The sequence below is a fragment of the Ambystoma mexicanum genome, chromosome 6p, assembly GCF_040938575.1.
Source record: "Ambystoma mexicanum isolate Mex_15411 chromosome 6p, UKY_AmexF1_1, whole genome shotgun sequence".
Classification (NCBI taxonomy): Eukaryota; Metazoa; Chordata; class Amphibia; order Caudata; family Ambystomatidae; genus Ambystoma; species Ambystoma mexicanum.
Window position 1 is genome coordinate 890,416,123 of NC_090935.1, and position 20,036 is coordinate 890,436,158.

At 48.8% G+C, this 20,036-nt stretch overlaps 1 protein-coding gene across 5 annotated transcripts in view; it reads right to left on the reverse strand.

The window, feature by feature from the left end:
• The window catches only part of MCC (MCC regulator of WNT signaling pathway), a 2,118,336-nt gene that overhangs the window by 419,818 nt on the left and 1,678,482 nt on the right, over nucleotides 1–20,036 (reverse strand). For all 5 annotated transcript variants that reach the window (XM_069625509.1, XM_069625508.1, XM_069625511.1 and 2 more), the window contains one exon: nucleotides 10,069–10,252. In XM_069625509.1, coding sequence (XP_069481610.1) covers nucleotides 10,069–10,252 — 184 coding nt within the window. The remainder of the gene's footprint in view (nucleotides 1–10,068; nucleotides 10,253–20,036) is intronic.

Sequence of the window (20,036 nt, forward strand, 5' to 3'; positions counted from 1 at the left end):
ACTGCCCTGAGCTCAAGCAGATTGATATGTAGGAGGGCTTCTGTCCTGGATCACACTATGAATTGTATAGCCCTACAGATATCCCTCCAGCCTGAAAGAGCGGAGTCCGTCGCCACCACCAGGGTAGGCTCCTGTCGGGTAAAGGGGGCTCCCACTGAAACATTGCCATCCAACAGCCACGAGCAAAGGTCGGGCAAAAGGAGTGGTGGAATTGGGATCCTGTCAGACTTGACTCTGTCTCCTGATCCCAGTTGACCGCTAGGTGGAGCTGGAGGCAGCTCATCTTGAGACGGGCATGCTGAGCAGTCAGCACGCAGGAGGCCATCAGGCCCAGAATGTGCTGGAATCACCATGCCAAGGTGGTGAGTAAGCCAGAAAGTGTCCCACCGCCGTGCAGAGGGACAGAAGCCTCTCGGACATGGGGAACATCTGCTGACCGGTAGAGTTCCAACCCATAGTTAGATCAGTTCCTAAAACAGACATAACTGTGACTTCCTCCGGTTGAGGAAAAAACCCAGCTGATAAAGGGTATCCGCCAATCTCTGGCATGAGCGAACCACCCCTTCGGGTAGCCCCACCCTCACAACCAGATAAGGGTATAGATGATGGCCCTCCAAGTGGAGAAGGCCGCCACTGCATTCATCAGCTTTACAAAGACACGAGGGGCTGAGTTCAGGCCTAAGGGCAGCACTTTGTACTGGAAGTGGAATGACATAATCGTGAACCACAGAAACTTCTGATGCGGTTATTATATAGGTACATGCAGGTACCCGTCTTTGAGGTCCAGGGAACACATCCAGTCCCCTGCACACAGAGACTTGGCTACGTGCGCATGAGTAATCATCTTGAAGCGTTCCAGCAGTATAGACAGATTTAGAAATGACAGGTCCAGGAATACCCCAAGGCCAGCCTTGTTGTTCTTGGGTATCGCAAAAAATCCTGGAATAGTAACCCAAGCCCCCCCGTCTACAAGATTAACTGGTTCTATCGCCTGCATCTCCAAGCGTGAAAGGACCTCCCGTAAAAGAGCCGGGGACCCGAACTGACAAAGAGGAGGAGAGGCTGGTAGAGGCAGAGGAAAAGGAAGGCTGAGTACTGATAGGATCCACGGGTTGCTGAAAAGATGCTTCCAGGAGTTCTGGAACAGAGCCAAATGCCCACCCCCCCAAGCCAGCTGTGTTCCCCAACGTCACTGCTTCTTGGCGTCGGAGAAAGGGGAGCGGGAAAAACCCATGTGATGTCCTCTGCTACTTCCTTCTGTTGTCTCAGGGCGACCTGTCAGGCCTCCGCGTACCGCAGACTCTGAAATCCTTGATGCCGGAAAAGGTTCAGGGTTTGAACCCGGTCCTATCCCGAGCTTGAGGGAAGGATTTCTGACCAGGCTTTGTCAGGATGGCCATGGACTTGGCAGTTTGAGTGGAGGTTTTATTTTTCGTCAATTCGTCATCAGTGGATGAATAAAAAAGGTCCATGCCCTCAAAAGGGCAAATCTCGGATATGCTTCTGCACATCAGATGAAAACTGGGTGGGATGCATCCAGACCGTTGTCCTCATCTGGACACCAAGACACAGCCCTCGGCTGGCTGCGTCAATGTGGGAGGCAGAAGACTCCATAAGTTTCTGCGCAATGGCCCGGGCATCTGCCAAGCCAGCCTTGAAGGAGGCTTGTTTGTCCAAAGGGAGGTCAGGCAGAAATTCCCTGAGCTCCCGCCACAGCTTTTGGTTAGCAGCAGCCAAGAGGTCATCTGCGTTGGCCTGCCGCAGATGCAGTCCTGAGATGGAGTAACAGCACTTTCCCAAGGACTCCTCCAGTAGAGGAAGACAACGAAGACAATGGTTTAGAATATAAGGTTAAAGTTACTTACCTGTAACTATTTTTCTCCAGCATGGGTCTGGCTGGATGCACATGCTCATGAATATTCCCTGCCGTCAGGCTGGGAATCCCCTGTAAAAGAACCAACAGTTTCAGTTTCACTTTAAAACTATATTCCTCCTCTAAACCAATCACTGTGCTCTGGGTCATACTGCCCCATCAAATGACAGTCCTCTCCCTAAGCCCAGCCTCTGGCAGCCATCTTCAGATTTGCAAAGAATGTAAAGTGGCAGTATGACCAAGAAGGGTCGCAGAGGGGCCGGAGGGAGGTTTTGCATGTGAAACCATGCCAGACCCATGCTGGAGAACAATAGTTACAGATAGGTAACTTAAACCTTCTCCAGCATGGGGTCTGGCATGGATTTACATGCTCATGAATAACGAATACACAGCAGTACACATTACACAACCACGGGAGGTGGCAAGGCTCAACAGAAGTAATCAACACTTATCCCTGGAACAGACTCACCTCAAGCAAACCGGTTGCGTAGCACTACCTGGCCGACTCTTGACTACGCCATAGAATCCCCGTTGGTGCAGTAGAACCTTGTGAAGGTATGCGTGGACCTCCACGTAGCAGCCCTGCAGCTGTCGAGCAAGGGTACACCAGAAAGGAAAGCCGTTGTTGCAGCGATCGCTCAGGTGGAGTGGGCTCTTGGCAGCCCGGTAGAGGCCGGTTAGCCAGCCGATGACAGTGCATGTTGTAGCCCGAAAGCCATCTTGAAATGGAAGCCTTGGACAATGCTTTCCCATTATTCACAGGTCCAAAGTTCACAAACAATTGAGAAGTCTTCAGAAAACTCTGTGCGTGCCACTGAGAACTTCAAGGCACGAGAAACATCCAGTGAATGCAAGGTCTTCTCCGCCGGCGACTAAGGTTTCGGGTTCAGGGATCCTGGGTCATGATGAAGGATTGTGCCGAACTCTGTGGTGAGTAGTTCCGGAAGTACCAGGCGGTCCCCTCCTGATCCTGATGAAGTTCCCACTCATGGCAAGAGCGCAGTTCCCTGCTGAGGAAGTCTGCAATGGTGTTCTTGACGCCTGCCAGGTGGAGAGGGATGAGGAACATCCCGTCTGATGGCCCAGTGCCACAAGTCCTGAGCTTCCTTGGGAGAGCTCTGGAGATCAAGTGCCCCCTTGCTTCCTGATATAGTACATGGTGGTGGTGCTGTCCGTGAAGATACTCACCACTTTGCCCTTCAAAGGCCCTTCAGAGATGGTAGGAAAGATTTGAGGGCCCAGAACACTGCCCGTAGCTCCAGGATGTTGATGTGCAGATCCTTCTCATCTGGAAGCCAGAGATCTCTGGCGTATAGACGTCTGGTGTGAGCCCCCCAACAGTCAAGAGAGTCATCCGTGGTGATCATCTACTGGTATGACAGGGTTTGAAATCCCATCCCCTGGGCTATGTGGGAATGCACTCCCCGCCACTCTTATCGTCCGTCGGGACTCCTCGTTGAGAGGGATCTTGTCCTCAAATCTCCCGGACACTTGTATCCAACGTGCGCCAAGAATTCCTGTGTGCGTCGCATATGCAACCTGCAGAGACGGACGAGGTAGATGCAGGACAACATCATGCCCAGCAACAACTTGATGGCCCGAACCGTGCCAGTCTTCACAGACGACAGTCGCTGCACCTTCCTTTGAATAGCTGCTAGCCTCTCCTCTGAGGGTGACGCCAGGCAGGTCACCGTGCTGTGTCTGGTGTCGAGGAACAGCACGTTCTGCAATGGCGTTAAGCAGGACTTCAGATGGGTTACGGACAACCCCAGCTCTGTCAGTAGCCAGACGGTCTCCTTCGTGTGCTCGTCGGCCAGTTCCCAGGAGCTGGCACGTATCAGCCAATCGTTCAGGTATGGGTATATGTAGGAACTTTCTATGTTTCCTGTCAGAAATCCCCTTTGCCTGTTGGCCGAGCACGTGCTGCAAAGCGACCATCCTGAACTTTTGGGACTTCAGGTACTTGTTCAGATGACGCAGGTCCAGGATGGGTCTCCACCCCCATTACTTCTTTCTGACCAGAAAGTATCTGGAATAGACTCCGGAACCCCAGAGCCATTGGGGACCTAGCTCTATCGCCCCTTTCCATAACATGGTTCGCACTTCTTCCAGGAGCCGAGGGGTGTGCTGCTCCTGACTGGGAACCGGTGGAATACGAGGGCACCTGCGTTGGAACTCCAAGGTGTGTCCCTGGGCAAGAGCGTCCAGCACCCATCTGTCTGTGGTGATCTTCTTTCACTCGCAGATGAACCTCGTCAGACGACCACCCACCATGGTGTATGAGTTGGGGCCTGACTTCTAGGCCAGTTCAGGTTTGCTTGGGAGCCGGCGACGCTGACCTCTGCTACCGTAGGCCTGGGAGCGACCCCAGTAGGCTTCCTGCCTGCAGGATTGGGGAGGTTGCCTGTATGATGTGGAGAATCCCTTGGATGATCTGCTCCATTTTCCCCCGGAGGAGCGAAAAGACGATGCTGCTGTAGAGTGCCAAGGGAACGTGCCATCTACGTATCCATCCTTACGGCTTGAAGGGATTCATCAACCGCCTTGCCAAACAGATTTTCGCTGAAGGGCATGTCCAGCAGCTTCGCATGAATTTCCTGATGAAAGTTTGTGGCCTTCAACCATCCCTGCCGACGAAGGCAGACTCTGTTTCCCATCTGCCGGACACCTGTGTTGGTGATGCCCACTCCCACCATAATGGAATGGTCTGACACCACCTCCTCTTCCTGAAAGGGGTCGACAGCTTCCATTTTCTTGTCATCAGGGGTGTGGGGGGGATTCCAGGATCGGGCCTGGCTTATACCAAAGCTCTCGGTCATTTCGGGCCAAGCTAGCCAGAGCATTAGCTGTCTTGATCGTGGATGCCGCTGTGTATATGACTCTCTTCCCCATGGCGTCCCAACACTATTCCCCTCGTTGTCCGAGAGGGACTGATGATGAAGCTGGGCTAGCCAAACATTTCCGAGCGGCAGCCAACACTAACAAGTCCGGCGACGGTTGTGACCTCAAGCTCTTGGGCGCAGAGTCTGGCACCCTGTATTTCTTCTCCAACCTGTCACATTTGGCTGGAGCCATGCAAGGATTCTTCATGAGGGCCAAGCCTTCCTTCCAAATGTCGACCAAAAAGGGTACCGCCATGATCGTCTTCCTCTTGTACTCTCGTCGCCGATACAAGAAGCCCTCCTCCTTGGTTTCCTCAGGCACCAGCTGGAACAGCGTGTAGGCACTGGAGATCGAGTGGAATGATCCCACCCCGTCTGATGGAGAGAATTTATGAGGGGCGTCCAGGTGCAGTGATTTGTTGTCTCCCAGGACGAAGTCCTCATCTTTGTCAGTTTCCGTGGTCGTCTCCGTACCAGTGTCTGTATCCGAGTCCACTGGTGGAGTTGGGGCCCGCCGTGGTGGAGGAGACTGATGTGGAGGCATCGGATGACACTTTCTCTTATCCGGAGGCTGATCAGGGGCCTGCGGCACCACAGGTACCAGTGCTGGGGGCAACCTCTGCTGGATCTCTGTCACTAGGGTGTGGAGTGTCGACAGGATGTCCCTCAGCTGTGGCGGGAACGGTGAAGTGCCAGGCCCTGCACCGCTGCCGTCCTTGTGGACCATATGGACAGACTATTGGTTCTTGTCATCCGAGGATGAGATGTCCATTGGTGGAACGCAAACCTTGCAGGGCTCTTTTGGGGCCTCCTCGCCCCCCCCTTTTTCCTCCCTGAGGTTTGTGAACCAGGAACTGGACCGGTGTCTTCCCACCAGCTCCCAGGGGTGCTTGCAGCCTTTGCTGCTGCCTTGGCCGCTGTGTTGCGCTTTGGAGGCAGGGATACCCTATGTTCCATAGGAGCCACCCTAATTGGATAGGCACCTTCCACCACTGTGGTCGTCACAGAAGATGTCGACTAAGTGGTCGAGGAGGACGTTGGCTGCGCCGGTTGAGCCTACTTGGGCTGCGCTGCCTTCTTCTCTTCCTCCAGCCTTGGCTTTTTCAATTTGTCCCATAACTTGGCCGAGGTGGACGACTTGGCCCTTGAGGAGGAGCTCGATGGCAGGCTGGCTAGGTAGGCGGACGGCGATGGTTATCACAGCCTATCCAACCTGGGACATGCATTAGAGGTGAACTAAGTGGAATCAGACTTGCGGTTCTTGGCCTTATCATGGACACCCACGGATGGGGCATCATCAAAGAACTGACCTCTTCCCAGAGGGAGACCGCTCTTTGGACCGGCCGGTCCTGGGTGAGGCATGACCCTGCTCAGAGCACAGGTCAGAGGCCTTGCTCGACTTGAGCCATGCCGCCAGCCTGCTATATCTCTCTTCCTTTGCCTTCTTCGAGAAGCCCAGGCATACCTCGCACCCTCATTGTGGTCTTGATGCAAGCAGTATAGACATTTTAGATGTTTGTCCTCCACAAAGATGTTCTGTAGCCTGTACTGGGTGCAGGGCCTGAAGAGGGTCCTTCCCTCCTTTTTCTCCTCCATCATGGTCGGAGGGCGCAAAGTAGGCCCAAGTTTAGCCTTCCAGAAACTTCAATGAACAACCGCCCTTGAGGAGCGCGCAACTTCATCGACAACCGATCGGTATCAGGTAATCAAATTGTGGCAAAATCCTGTGGTTTGATCCTGTAAAGGTGTACCCCATTATACCATTTAAGGGGAGCGGGCGTTACAGGGGTGTCCACCGCTCCCCTTAAATGGTATAACAGGTCTGGGGGTTGCGGGGGTGTCCCCTGCATCCTTTACATGATTGTGGCGCAAAAAAACATGGCATTTTGCCGCAATATTTTGTATTCACAGCCATTTGTGCTGCGATTTTAAGACATGGCACCCAACCGATTGCAGTTTCTGGCCGAAAAAACTTGGAAAAAGTACAAAATAGCGCAGAGAGCAACTCGAGGAGTCCAAACACTGAAGCGTGCAGAACAAATCTGAAAATGGCTGCCAGAGGCGGGGCTTAAGGAGAGGACCGTCATTGGATGGGGCAGTATGACCCAGAGGACAGTGATTGGTTTAGAGGAGAAATACAGTTTTAAAGTGAAAGTGAAACTATTTTTTTTTTACCGAGGATTCCCAGCATGACAACGGGGAATATTCATGAGCATGTGAATCCATGTCAGGCCCCATGCTGGAGAAGGAGGCTGCGGCTGCCAAAGACGAATGGGGCTGCGGGTGGGAGGCGAGGAGTATTGGCTCCCCGTCCGTCAACCTAAACCTGTTGTCCAACTTCTTGTTCATCTGGGCGTTGGCCCTGGGCTTCTCCAAGACCTTCCGCACCACCTGCAGCACCTCTTTCTGCAGTGGAATGCCAGACCGGGTCATGGTGCAGTTCCCCAAGTCCACTGCAAGCACACCCGACTCCTTGGGGGGGCTCCCTCAGGAAGAGGGACCCCCAAGAACTCCGCCAGGCCCTCGAGGTGGTCATGAAAGGCCTGATCGGATGCCGAGGGCTCATCGTCCTGGGCGACATCGTCATGCTCGTTATCGCTCCCTCTTTCACAGGCCATTGGGAATTCGGGCCCTGGGACACAGGTGCTGGCAGGGACCCACCAGGTCCGGAGCTGCAGCCAAATCCAACGGCTTTTGAGGGAGAGGCGTTGGTGGTACAGGAGACGGTGGAGAGGTCAGCATGACTGGTAGGGCCTGAACCGGAGGAGGGAGTGGCATCGGAAGAGCCGGAGGAGTCCCCAGGGGAGGGGGCCGAGGCGGTGCCACTCGAGAGATAACCTCCCTCACATTGTCTTTAGGAGCCCCTTAATCTGAGGGGAACGAATGAGGAAGAGGAAGCTATTCAAAGAGGCGGTCCTCACTAGCCGCCAGGCCCTCCGGGGCGCTGTGCCTCTGCTCCTGGTCAAAGCACTGAGGCACGTTGTGCATGTGGCTGCAGGGTTGTGATGGGTAAAGTTACCCCTGCGGGGACCAAAACCCTGCACTGTAGTATCTGCTGCCGCAGCGAGAAGGAATTGGGCTGGCATCGTCCTGCAAAGCACACTCGAAGGGTTAAAGCACTGGCGGACCCTCAGCTGGATCCAAGATGGCCGCCTGCCTTGCAGGCACCGCCACGTGCCTCTCTGCCATTTTGAAGCCTTGCGCCGTGCCCTGTGTGGGAGGGTGCGAAAGGCCCTAAAGCCAGGAGAGGCCTCATACATGAGAGGATACAGCTTGAGTCTTGCGCCTGAAAAAGAGAGGTCAACATTAGAGAGCCCTCTGGTAGGGGCTGAGCCCTCAGCCGGATAGTCAGTGGTTGAAACTCCCTGGATGATGGCCTCAGAGCGAGCTCTGGTAGACAGGGAGCCCTCAACATCTGTGCCGGTAGCCGTGCTGGAACTAGCCAAGGAATGACTCTTTGATGTGGCATTCGACTATCTCTTACCCCCTGTGCTAGAAGACGAGGACGAACCTGATCGTCCGTCCGAGGACAACCTGGTAGGACCCCTGGACTGCTCAGCTTGGGAGCCGGTAGCCTGGAAGGTCTCAGGTCTGTCCCCGGACAGCCCGGAAGAGCCCCCGGGCCGCTCTGCTTGGGAGCCAGTAGATTTAGAGACCTCGGGCCTGTAAGAACCTGAATGTGAGGAACCCTGATCCGTGGGAACCCCGGGGAAGGAGTCTCTGTGCTGTGGAGCCGTGCTCCAAAGAGGTCCTACCTTGTCTTGATGAGAGGTCCCAGAGACAAAGTCCTTAAGGTGGAGAGGGGGAGAAGTGTGGAAGATCTCCCTTCACCACGGCAATCGATTCTTCAATGCCCGCTGACACAGAGCGCTGCAGGCCGCAGATGAGTTCCAGCTGTGGTCGGGCCCCAAAAATTCAAAACAGAGTGTATGGGGGTCCGAGGCCAAGAACGAGGGATTGCAAGAGGCACATATCATGAATCCTCCTGCGGCTGGCATGCGCTGGGGAGGTGAGGCACCGAAGGGAAGTGGAATAAGTATTGAAAAAAAAACAAAAACAAACTTGGAGCAAGCAGAAAGCTAAAAAATATCTCTGCAGTGGATGCCAGGCCCAACACCGTCCGTGCAGAAAAAGGGACTGAGGTGAGGAGTTCTCACGCCTAAGGTCACGCCCCGCACCTTACACTAAATTTTTCGCTGCCAAAGGTTCCGGTACTGTCCTCATGTTGGGGGACACCCACAAGGATGAATGAAAGGGGACGTATGAGTATAAAAAATGAATATCTTATAGCAGAACATAACATGCCCATTCAGGAAGGTTCCATATGTTTTTACCACAGATTATTTTACTGCAGACTTTTTAGTGCAGAATTCTTTACTTTTTTTATGAAATGCATAGGGACTATCTGTGCAGCTCCCGCTGACTCCCAACCCTACCTCTTAAATCAATATCACCTTCCCAAAACCACCTAGAATTGTTGTTGTTTTTTAATTGCCCGCTGATTTTTTAATCACTGTATATTCTACACTGAAAATTATCTGCACTGAATATTCATCGTTAAAATCACTGGATACCCGTAGGAAACATGCAGACTGTGATTCTATAATGCATCACAAGCTATAATGTCTAAAGATGGGTCTTTAGACATTATAGCAGCTAACTCAAATAAAGTGGACTCCCATGTGGATTGAAAAGCTTTTATTGCAGCGCCTTATTGTTCATGACTCTGGAGACCGCCAATAATTACAAATCCATATTTCTGTTACAGAAAACGCACTCTGAACCCTCAGGTTGCACATCTGTCGGCCTACCGTCTACACCACCAGTCCGTAGGTGACAGAGAGGTTGCTATTTGTTTTCAGTGCTGAGCTGCGTCACAAGCAGACAATCCATTTGCTGTGTTGCCAGCTCTATAAAAACCAATCTTTGTTTTTGAACAAGGTGGCATAAGTCATAACTCGTGTGAAACAATACGCAACATGAACATTCCAGATGTATTTTCAGAGTGCGAGCCCGGCATCACTACAAATAGCAGACACCTGGCGTCCGGGCTGGGTGGAGTGAGAGGCAGGAGCCGGCGAGGCGGAGAAATACATTGCACGGGATCGCCATCTAGGCATGCGATTAAAGTCCAGCATCGCCCACTTGTAACAAATCCACAGTTAAACCCTGCTCCAGTGGACTAACCTTCGTCTCTTAAGGGGGGTGGGGGGATTAGGTCACTCGAGATTAGCGCGGCCACAGGAGGAGATGGATGGATGGATGGATAAATAAACAGGATGCAACACAAGCCGGCGGACGAGCCGCGCTCACCTGGTGTGGCTGTTGGAGGAGAGGCTCTCCCACGGCTGCACGCTGCAGCCGGTGACGGCGTAGGCGCCCCCGCAGCTGCCGTCCAGTTTCATGAGCAGGGCCTTGGCGGCGTTCTCGGCGGTCTTGCGGCAGTCGTGGGCGCGCTTCAGCAGCTGCATGGTGTTTTCATCGCCGCTTTGCTCTCCTGTAGGGTGACAGCAAAAGGCGCTTCAGGGGACTGGATTTCGAGAAAAAGCACAGCAGGCGCTCAGATGTGGGCGAGAACAGGGCTTCACCCCGCATCCAGGGCAAATGCGGTTAATAAAAAAGAAACATCTCCAGGCAATAAAACACACTTTAAACTCATCCTTCGATGAAAAAGGCGATTTTCAAGGTTGATCAGCGAATAACATGAAAGCAGATGCTACTAATTAGGGGTATGGCAATACTCTAAATGCATTTGACAATGGCGAGAAAACCGTATTTATTAATATAAAGAATAATGTGAATTAGGTGCATCGTGACAGTCCGCAGTGCTCGTTGGGTGGAAGGAAAAGAGCAAGTACAAGAAGCTGAAGCAACAGTACATCCTCATCGCCTGCATTCTGGGAAGACATTTGGCAAGCATAGGATATAAAATGAAATATCATTGTTTTTAAATGCAACAAAACAGTACAGGCAGGACTTTTATGCCATTCTGATGTGATCGAGCAATAAATACACCACCAGGAAATGAAAAGGTTAAGTGGCTTCCCTGCTGGGAACCAGTCTCACAGGATGTCCTAAGATGCATGGGACCACTTTAGGACATTCAAGCACCTGTCCTCTTAAGTCAATGAAAACGGGGTCATGGACATTTGGACCTTGTCTTGCCCTTAGCGGCAATGTAAGTAGATTCAATAGTAAAGAGAGATGGCAAGCATCTCCATCAGACAGAGCAGCCTTTTACTAGACTGCAATCATGGCCTTTGTGGTTTCTTCAGAAGTTTGAGGGTAACTCTCCAGGTCACTGGTCAGGTCGGCTTTCGGACATTGCGACCTTCTTGCTGGTCAAACCATCGCTTAGCTCCTGTACTCTGAATGGAAGACTCTCCTGATGTTAGCTGATGGTCTGTGAGAAGAAGGCATGTGCTCTCTCTCTCTCTCGCAAGCCCTCCTCGCCATCAATTGCCACTATCCATGTCCCTTATACCTAGTGCCGAGGGTGCAGCCCACACACCAGATCCATTTTGCCTTCACCCCAGGGCTCTGATGAGATACTGCATTCTGTTAATCAAAGTTTCAACGACAGACTCTTAAATAAACCTGACCAAACCCAACCTGCTCGGAAGCCAAAGGTTATTTCTGCTTTTCTCGCCACTGGGAAACTAGGACTTTTCAAATTCCCAGGCCCCATTTGGCACTCCATATGGCTCCTCTTTGTCAATCTATGTGCTGAATCCTACATTTAACATTTTTCCTATGAAGTACCTTCTTCCCACCAATCAACCATTTAATTGGACAGTTAAGGCTTTGCTGCTCATCCTCACATAGTCTCTAGCCTGAGTGTCTGTGCACATCCTATTCCCCTCGCGTGCAACAGGCAACAATGGGCAATTCCCCAATGCCTGTCTGAGCGCAGTCTCTCTGGAATGAATCCAAAAGATAAGGGTAAGAGGTCAAAGAAAATCCATATTTTCTCCAAAGTTCCATCCAAACAGGATGATTTATTTTGTCCACAATGAGCGGAAGCCAGGCCCACACAATTAATTCCTGAAAACTCCTACAGAACAAACCCAATGGCCTGTATAATTTGCTTCGACATCATTTTGCAAATCTCTCTGCATATGACTGAGGAACAATCCCAAAATTGGGAGGCCTAACAAGTGCTCAAATAGAAAACAGTCATACCAATGACCATCCTTGTGGCACAGTACAGCTTAGAGAGGAGGTTGATGAAAATGGAGAACGGACGGCTACTCTTTGTTCAAAAGAAAAGGGCAGCTTCATCTGGAAGATCCTGGGAATGGACCTTGCGCGGTATCCAGTGATAATGTTGCGGTGAAAATTGCTGCCAGGTGGCAACATTTCCTAAAAATGCACCCTCCAGAAAAATCAAACACTTTCCCCAAATATTCTAGGATTGGAGGTAATATATAATTATTCCCCTCCTAGAATATTTGGGTAAAGAATTTTAGGGGTCAGGGAAAAAATTGCATACTGGGCGACTTTTTTACAGTGACATTATCACATGGAACCAGATGTGCATCTCTGGTGATACTGGGCAAACCTACTTGGTAGTATTGCATGATGCATCAAGCCAAAAGTCCCAATGATTAGTGGGCCATCCTCACGCTATCGATGAAGCCCAGCAGGATGCCAAGACTGAGAGGTGAAGGCTTCCATTCTGTGATGGGGACAAAACCCCCGATTGGCATGGATCTAGGTTGTATTAGAAGTCCTAATGTTCCTGCTTAATTAGTGGCCTATACCTTCTCCATAACTCTGGCAATTAGCAGAAGGTTAGCAATTGGCCTGTGGATCCAGAGATCATGTGTGTCCATGATAGTGCTACATACCGTAGACTCATTGGTGGCTTTATGCATAATCTCCTTAATTACTTTCAATAATGGAGGAGAAATACGGGGTGCACAGTTGCGGTCTGAGGCAGGATGCATGGTGGCATTGGTGAATAGTGGCTCAATTGGTAAGGCGCTGGTGTAAGGGGTGCTGTGGAATTGGGGGCTCTTTGGTAGGTAGGCTTTGCAATAGCAGGGCTCGGAAGTAGGGAAGCTCGAGGTTCTGTGGTAGGGGTGTCCTAGAGTTGGGGGAATGAATATACTAAGCAGCACTACATCAGAGATGCAACAGAGGCCTAAAAGGTCGATTTTGGGGGTTGCGCATTTGTAAGGCCATCTCGTCTCCAAGTGAAACGACAATTATGATGGAAGAGTATTCTATCAGCACGTTTCTCTGTCCAAACGTCGTTGGTGTGATTAGGCTTTTAAAAATGTTAAATTGTAACCGCATGCTTTTGTTTGCATGGACATTTCTTGAGAAAGATCACGTTTCTGTTTTACAATGTTGTTCGTTATTTGTTCTATTGATTTCCGAGGGGTTGCCTCTGATTTGGGGTTTCTAATTGCCTAACTCTGGTTTATATTTGAGATCTAGTGCTAGCTAATGCAGTATGCATCTAAGTTGCAGTCCTTATTTCAGCAGCAAAGGTGTTTAGGGCAATGTAATTGTGCCAGGGTATTATCTACTAGTGAATAGTGATGCTTGCCATTTCCGCTCTAGTTTGAGTAATACATGCTTCTAGCTTTTCATGCGTGGTTTGTCCCATTTATTGTGATATTGAAGTTCAGCTTCTGGCTTCTTAACTATGGTCAATGGATGTAATGTATGATTGTAAGCTCACCTGATGATAGTATGATCAGGCCAGAGGGTGGACTTGTCTATTGCGATGGGAATCCTTCAGATGAATACGGACCCTCTGTGTTTTCTGTGGGTATGAATGCGTACATACTGGTTGGGTTTGTACAAATGCAGTTGGAATAGGCACAAAGCTTATGGACTTTATTAAATGGCCTGGGTCGCATTAATGTGACTTGTCCAAGGCCACATGTTGTGTAGTGCCTGGCTCCATTTGGTTTGGGAGCTTATACTACAACTAACCGTACCTGGCGAATCGTACTCTAGCTTGGCTCTCTTTATCCATCTCATTCAGTCGGTTTCTAGGCAAGTTAAATAACGTGGTATGTGTGCGTGTATTATTGTGAAAAAGCAGCGATTTAAAAATACATATAAATGTACTATTGTAAACCAGCTATTTTTCAAATTCTACAATGTTTATTTCAAGTGATCACTTCCAATATAAAGCATAGACTTAAGAAGGTTACAATCCTCTTACTGTGCTTTTCTGAGAGGTTATCAGTAATAATGGACTGTCTCATCTTGTACTCTTTTGTATTACTCCTATAATAAACGGGAAGGTGACATATAGCACCAATGAGAGCTCCAGCCTGCTTTACATAAAATCAAAGATAATTTTTGGGGACATAGGTATGAGCACATAACTTTAGATCTGACTTGTATGTCTGTGACAAAAAGGGTTATATGCTGTAATAACCAAATACACAATGCACATTAAGCTTGATGCTTTGGTAGGCCAGAAGGAGGCGGACCAAATAGTGGCATTCTTGCAATTCTTTTTTATTAAAATAATAATAACAAGGACTATCTGTCCCATCACAAAGGTTTGCCCTACCTAACATAAAACGAACTATGGGCCTTGTCAATATGGCAGTCCAAAGTAATGATCCGTCCTCCGTCAAAAAGCTATCCTATTCTCACCCTACCACTAATTAAATAAAGGAAAGAAAGGGGCCGGGAGCATGTCTCACTTCTCCTGGACATGCTTCTTCCAGCCTTAATAGTATATTTTCAAATAGTTCTTGGCAACCATGTGAATCAAATCCTTTAATTCTTCTAAGGGATTTCCCCACCTTTTCTACTTGGCCTCATATGCTTTAAATAGAATTCCTTGGTTTGGGTTCCAAGGTTTTGACCCTTATCCCTTTCGGATTCTTGTAGTGTCTCTAGATGGCTTTCTGTCTTTGGGTATACTTAAACCACTCAATGGACTTAATGAACTGTCTTTCACCCCCTTTAATGTATTCACAACCACTGGGACCAGTATGATAAGCCCCTTTGTATTCTTCACTTTCTTCACAACCACTGGGACGAGTATGACGAGTCGCTTTGTATTCTGCACTTTCTAAAATGAAGGTATTTGCAACCACTCAGATAAATAGGACGAGTCCCTTTGTACTCATCACTTTCTTTAGGGTATCCAGAACAACTGGGACGAGGGAGATGAATCTCGATGCTTTCTTTATTTTCTCTTAGATGTTCATAACCACTGAAACGGAGGAGATGACGCCCTATATGGCACCATGGTCTACTCCCGGGTCTCCTACTATACCCATTACCTTCTCCCTTGGGTTCTAGCATCACTGGGTCTTCCTGTGGAGCCGGGATACCTTCTTCTTCCCACCACTCAGCTTCCACATGTTCTGCTCCCTTCTCCGTCTTGCTGTGGGCCCTTGTCCTCTGGGCCTTGATGGTATTGGCGTTGTTTAGGGACCAAACGTTCTACCAGGCCTGAGTCACGCCACCATATTGAACTCTTCTTTCTTCCTCAGGGGTCGGCTCCCTACCTTCCCTCTATCTCGTCCGGTGGTTTTGATTGGCAATTTGCACTGTGGTTTTGCTGGCTTCCTCAGCTCTCCCCACGTCCCAGCTTTTGAATCGACCGGGCTTCCTGAACACACAACTCTAGTCCTTTTCTTTAATTCTCAGCATGGTTGGCTGCCAACCACTAGGTACTCTTCAGTGACCTTACATTCCTCTTCATCTCAGTGCTCTGGTCAACTCTAGGAATATGTGGTACAGCATTTTAGTAATAAGTAGAGGCTTCTGGGATTGTTATGTTAGGAGGTTGGGGTTTTGTTGAGTCTTCCCCTGAGAGGGTGTTGGGGAGTTCTCAAAAGAAAAGAGTCCTTATCCCGAGGAGGGGAGTCTCTCCCAGTCAGGTCCTGCTTTCCGACACCCCTAGGGGGAATGTTGCACAGCGGGCTCACCTCCCTAGCCTCACAGGGAAGGGCTCCTCTTTGGGGAGAAGTGACGAGATCCCATGAATCGCCACAGTGTACATTTCATTTTTACAACACTCACACTAAGATGAAAATGTTCAACACATTTACGGATATATACCGATTTGGACAGCCTCAGGGTTTGAATAGGGGGATAAAATGGTGGTGAAATCAATCACTCCAAGGATTGCACAGCCCATGCAGAGTTGAAGATGGGTCTCAGGATAAGAATGCCTGTGCACAGGCCCAGTTCTCGATGCAGACTTACTGAGGCAGGGGTATGCAACCTTTGGCTCTCTAGATATTTTGTACTACAACTCCCATCAGCACCAGCCAGCATAGCCAATGAGGGTTCATGAGGTCTAACCAAAAAACATCTGGAGAGCCACAGGTTGCAGACCGCTGTCCTGAGGGAATAAGATAAATAGAATTTGCATTAGGCAGTCATGTTACAGTCAGTCTTTTTCATAGATTATTCTGGGAACTTAAAGTTCAATTTCCAGTGGCAAATTATTACCGTTAATAATTCTCTATCCAAAGGTTTCAAGAGAGAAATTAGGGAATTCACACTTCAGTTCCCAAAGTGCAACATGTCTTGCATTTACCATTTGTTCACACTGCCTTTTCCTCAAAAGGATTTGGAAATTCAGGCTTCCAGATCCCACAAAGTAATGCCTCTTGATTATTATTCTCTGTAAAAACTTGTTATCACATGGAGTTGGTCATTTACATTTCAATTCCCATAATGCAATGCATCTTTACTTCAGCTGCCAGGCTTTGGGAGTTTTTCCCAGGCTGGCTCCTTGGGTGTTGAAACCAACTCTTGTTCTCTTCCTTTGCCTGGTCTTCACCCCACCCCTTTTCCCACAGGGCATTTGTGAGCAGGCCTCTCATTCTCGTTTTACAAGTCTCTCCCCATCACTCCTGGGCGTGTGCTGTTAGCTGCCATTGGCTCTCATTGGATGCTTGTCCTTAGTCAATCCACAGCTCCCGACACCAGGGGCGGCTCGTCCATAATGGGCGAGGGGGCGTCGACCCACTAGTTCTTGGCCCCTTCTTGCCCATTATGGAGGAGCCAGCCCAGTAAAATAAAAGCACTCCCCTCAGCTGTTTTTTTCAGCTGAGGGAGTGCCCTTAACTGTGCAAGGGAAACTTTCTTTTCCTTTCACAGTAAATTTTCCCCAGCCGCGCAAGCTGAATGAGCTATGCAAGGATGGCGGGCATTTGCTTCGCCAGCCTCTCATGTCTAATAGGAAATGCTGGTTGGGGAACTGTACCTCTGTATGTGCAAGGGGGCGCTCCCGCACCTCCTCGCACATACAGACAGAGCAGGCTGGATTGGGGTGTTTCCGGACCCATGCTCTGGCCCCTTGCACGCATGTGCGGGGACCGGGAAACTTCCTGATTCGTGTTCATGCTTGCAGGGGGCTGGAGCACTGGAACCTCGGGACCCGCGGCAGATGCTAAGTTTGTTTATGTTCATTTTTTAAAATGTAAATTATGTGCATGGATGCGTGCATGATTGTGTTGTTAGATGAACGTATGATGATGGATGCTGGTGTAAGTGCTTTCTGTGTGTATGTTGTGTAAATGTGTGTGTTTGCATATTTGTTTAGTATTTAAATATGTGTATGGATGCGTGTATGCTAGGTGTTATGAGTGAGTGGATGATTGATGCTCGTGTGATGAAAGTGCTTGCAGTGCGTATGTTGTCTAAATGTGTGCGTTTGTATGTTCATTTATTTATTTAAATGTGTATGGATGTGTGTATGCTTGTGTTTCGAGTGAGTGCATGATGATGGATGTTCGTGTGAATGAAAGAGTGCTTGTTGTGTGTATGTTGTGTACATGTGTGTGTTTGTTTATTTAATATTTAAATATGTGTATGGATGAGTGTATGCTTGTGTCTTGAGTGAGTGCATGATGGGTGCTCGTGACTGTGAATGAGACAGCGAGTGCCTACTGTGTGCAAGTGTGTATATCCAAGTGTGTATATCCAAGTGTGTGTATATATAAAGTGTGTGTGTGTATGTGTGTGCGTGTGCTGGTCCGAGATGATTTTGGTGAGTGGGGGTAGGAGGTTTGTTCAACAAAGTCATTTTAAAAATGCCTTTGTTGCACACACACCCTCCTCACCGTCCAAAATCAGCTCTCTGTCTGAGGTGCTGTGGGGGCCAGGGGACAGGGATGGTATTTTACTGGACATCTATAATAGATGTCCAGTAACAAATACCATACCTGCCCCCCTGGCCACTCGGCGCCTAGCATACACTCATAATCACTTTGATTGTGTGTGTGTTTGGCGCTGTGAGGTGCAGGGGACAGGCGTGGTATTTATTTTACTGGACATCTATGATAGATTTCTAGTCAAAAATACCATAAAAAATACCATAACTGCTCCTTGACCCACCTGCGCCTTGCAAACACACATAATCACGTGTGTGTGTGTTTGGGTGTGTGTGTGGGTGTGGGTGGGTGTGTGTGGGTGTGTATGTTTGGCGCTTTGAGGCCCAGGGGACAGACATGGTATTTTTTTGCTGGGCATCTAATACAGATGTCCAGTAAAAAATACCATTGCCGCCCCCTGATCCCCCAGTGCCTGGCATACACGCATAACCACATTGATTGTGTGCATGTGTGAGGAGCCCGGGACCATGGGACAGGCGTGTCATTTTTTTTACTAGCCATCTATGATAGATAACCAGTAAAAAAACATGCCTTAGCCCAGTGCCCCCAGCACCTTGTGAACACACATAATCACATTCATCATTATTGTGATTATGTCAGACTGCAAGGCGCTGGCACACCATGGAGCAGGCGCGGCATTTTTTACTGTGCATGGTTGACAAACCAAGCATGATAAGTGTTATTATGTAGCTAAACCTGCATTTAAATGCAGTCTGTCCAGTCATTTCTTATCGTGGCATGACATTTTGTATTGGGCATATTTGGTAAAACAAGCATGATAAGTGTTATTATGAAGCAAGGCTGGCATTTTTTATGCGACCAATCTAGCCATTTCTTACTGTGGGCATGCCATTTTGTATAGGACATCTTTGATAAAGCAAGCAGGATCAGTGGTATTATTCTTACTGTGGCATACCGTTTTGTATAAGGTACCTTTGTTAAAACAAGCTTAAGTGTTATGTAGCTAGACTGGCATTCCAATGCAACCAGTCTAGTAATTTCGTATTGCGGTATGACATTTTGTGTTGGGTATCTTTGATAAAGCAAGCATGATATGGGTCATTATGTAGCTCGACTGGCATTTTAGAACAGCCAGTTTGGACATGTTTTCATACTTTAGCAAGCCTACTGGAATATGTTCTTCTGTGGGGATACTGACATATATTGGCAGAACAAACATGTATCATGTACTTGTAGTATCATTACTGGCATTATGCACAAAGCAAACATGAGTATGTTCTTATATGGGAATAATAGGGTCTAATGTTGCAGTCAGCATTCCGTGGAAATGTATGGGCACAGCCAGTGTGAAAATGTTTTATACTGGCACATACTGTGGGAAAAGGCATCATGAAAATGTGTTGGAGAAATGCTCCTGTGCACTGTGGGTGACTTGCATCTATTGGATTTTGTTCATGATTTATCCTACAAATCCGGAAACGTTTGGCTTTTTACCCAATTTTTTAAATAAAGTGTGCTCTAAAATGCACCATTTTCACCAATTATTTTAAAATAATTCACAGGGGGAGAACCATCGAACGACCCTTAAGTGGTGTGGGCTCCCTCGCACGCTCGGCCATATCACAGACAAATATTTACGCCGCTCTGGTTAAACAAATTCACCAGCCGCCACTGCCTGGCACCATCCTCTCCTGTACATGCTGCACACGCTGCACACCTTGTTGGCAACTCAGGATTCCACTGCCTCTTGGCATGCCCAGCACTGCCCATAGCTTCTATTTCGGACAAAGGCCATTGTTTCATATATCTCCAGCACTAATTTCTCTTGTCTGCTGCACATCTGCTGTCCAAAGGTGGCTAACATACGTCAAACCCTGCCTCCTCCAGCCGACAACCATTAAACCGCTTCCTCGTTAAATTATAGCACCGTAGAACATTCAGTCACATGATGGTGGTTATGGAAGAAAGAATCTCTTGGCATTTCCCAGTTCCTGGACATGCTGGGAACCACCTAACAAGATATCACATGTACTGGGCGCAGATCCCTTGTTAATACATTATCTCTGATAAGTCGTTCGCTGGAGTCAAAGGAGGAATATCGAAATGGACGTTGACATTTCAAAAAGTGAATATACATTTTTGGGGGATCAGGTGGTGGCAGCATAGATTTACAAATACACATTTCTGTTGAGAAAAATTGGAACT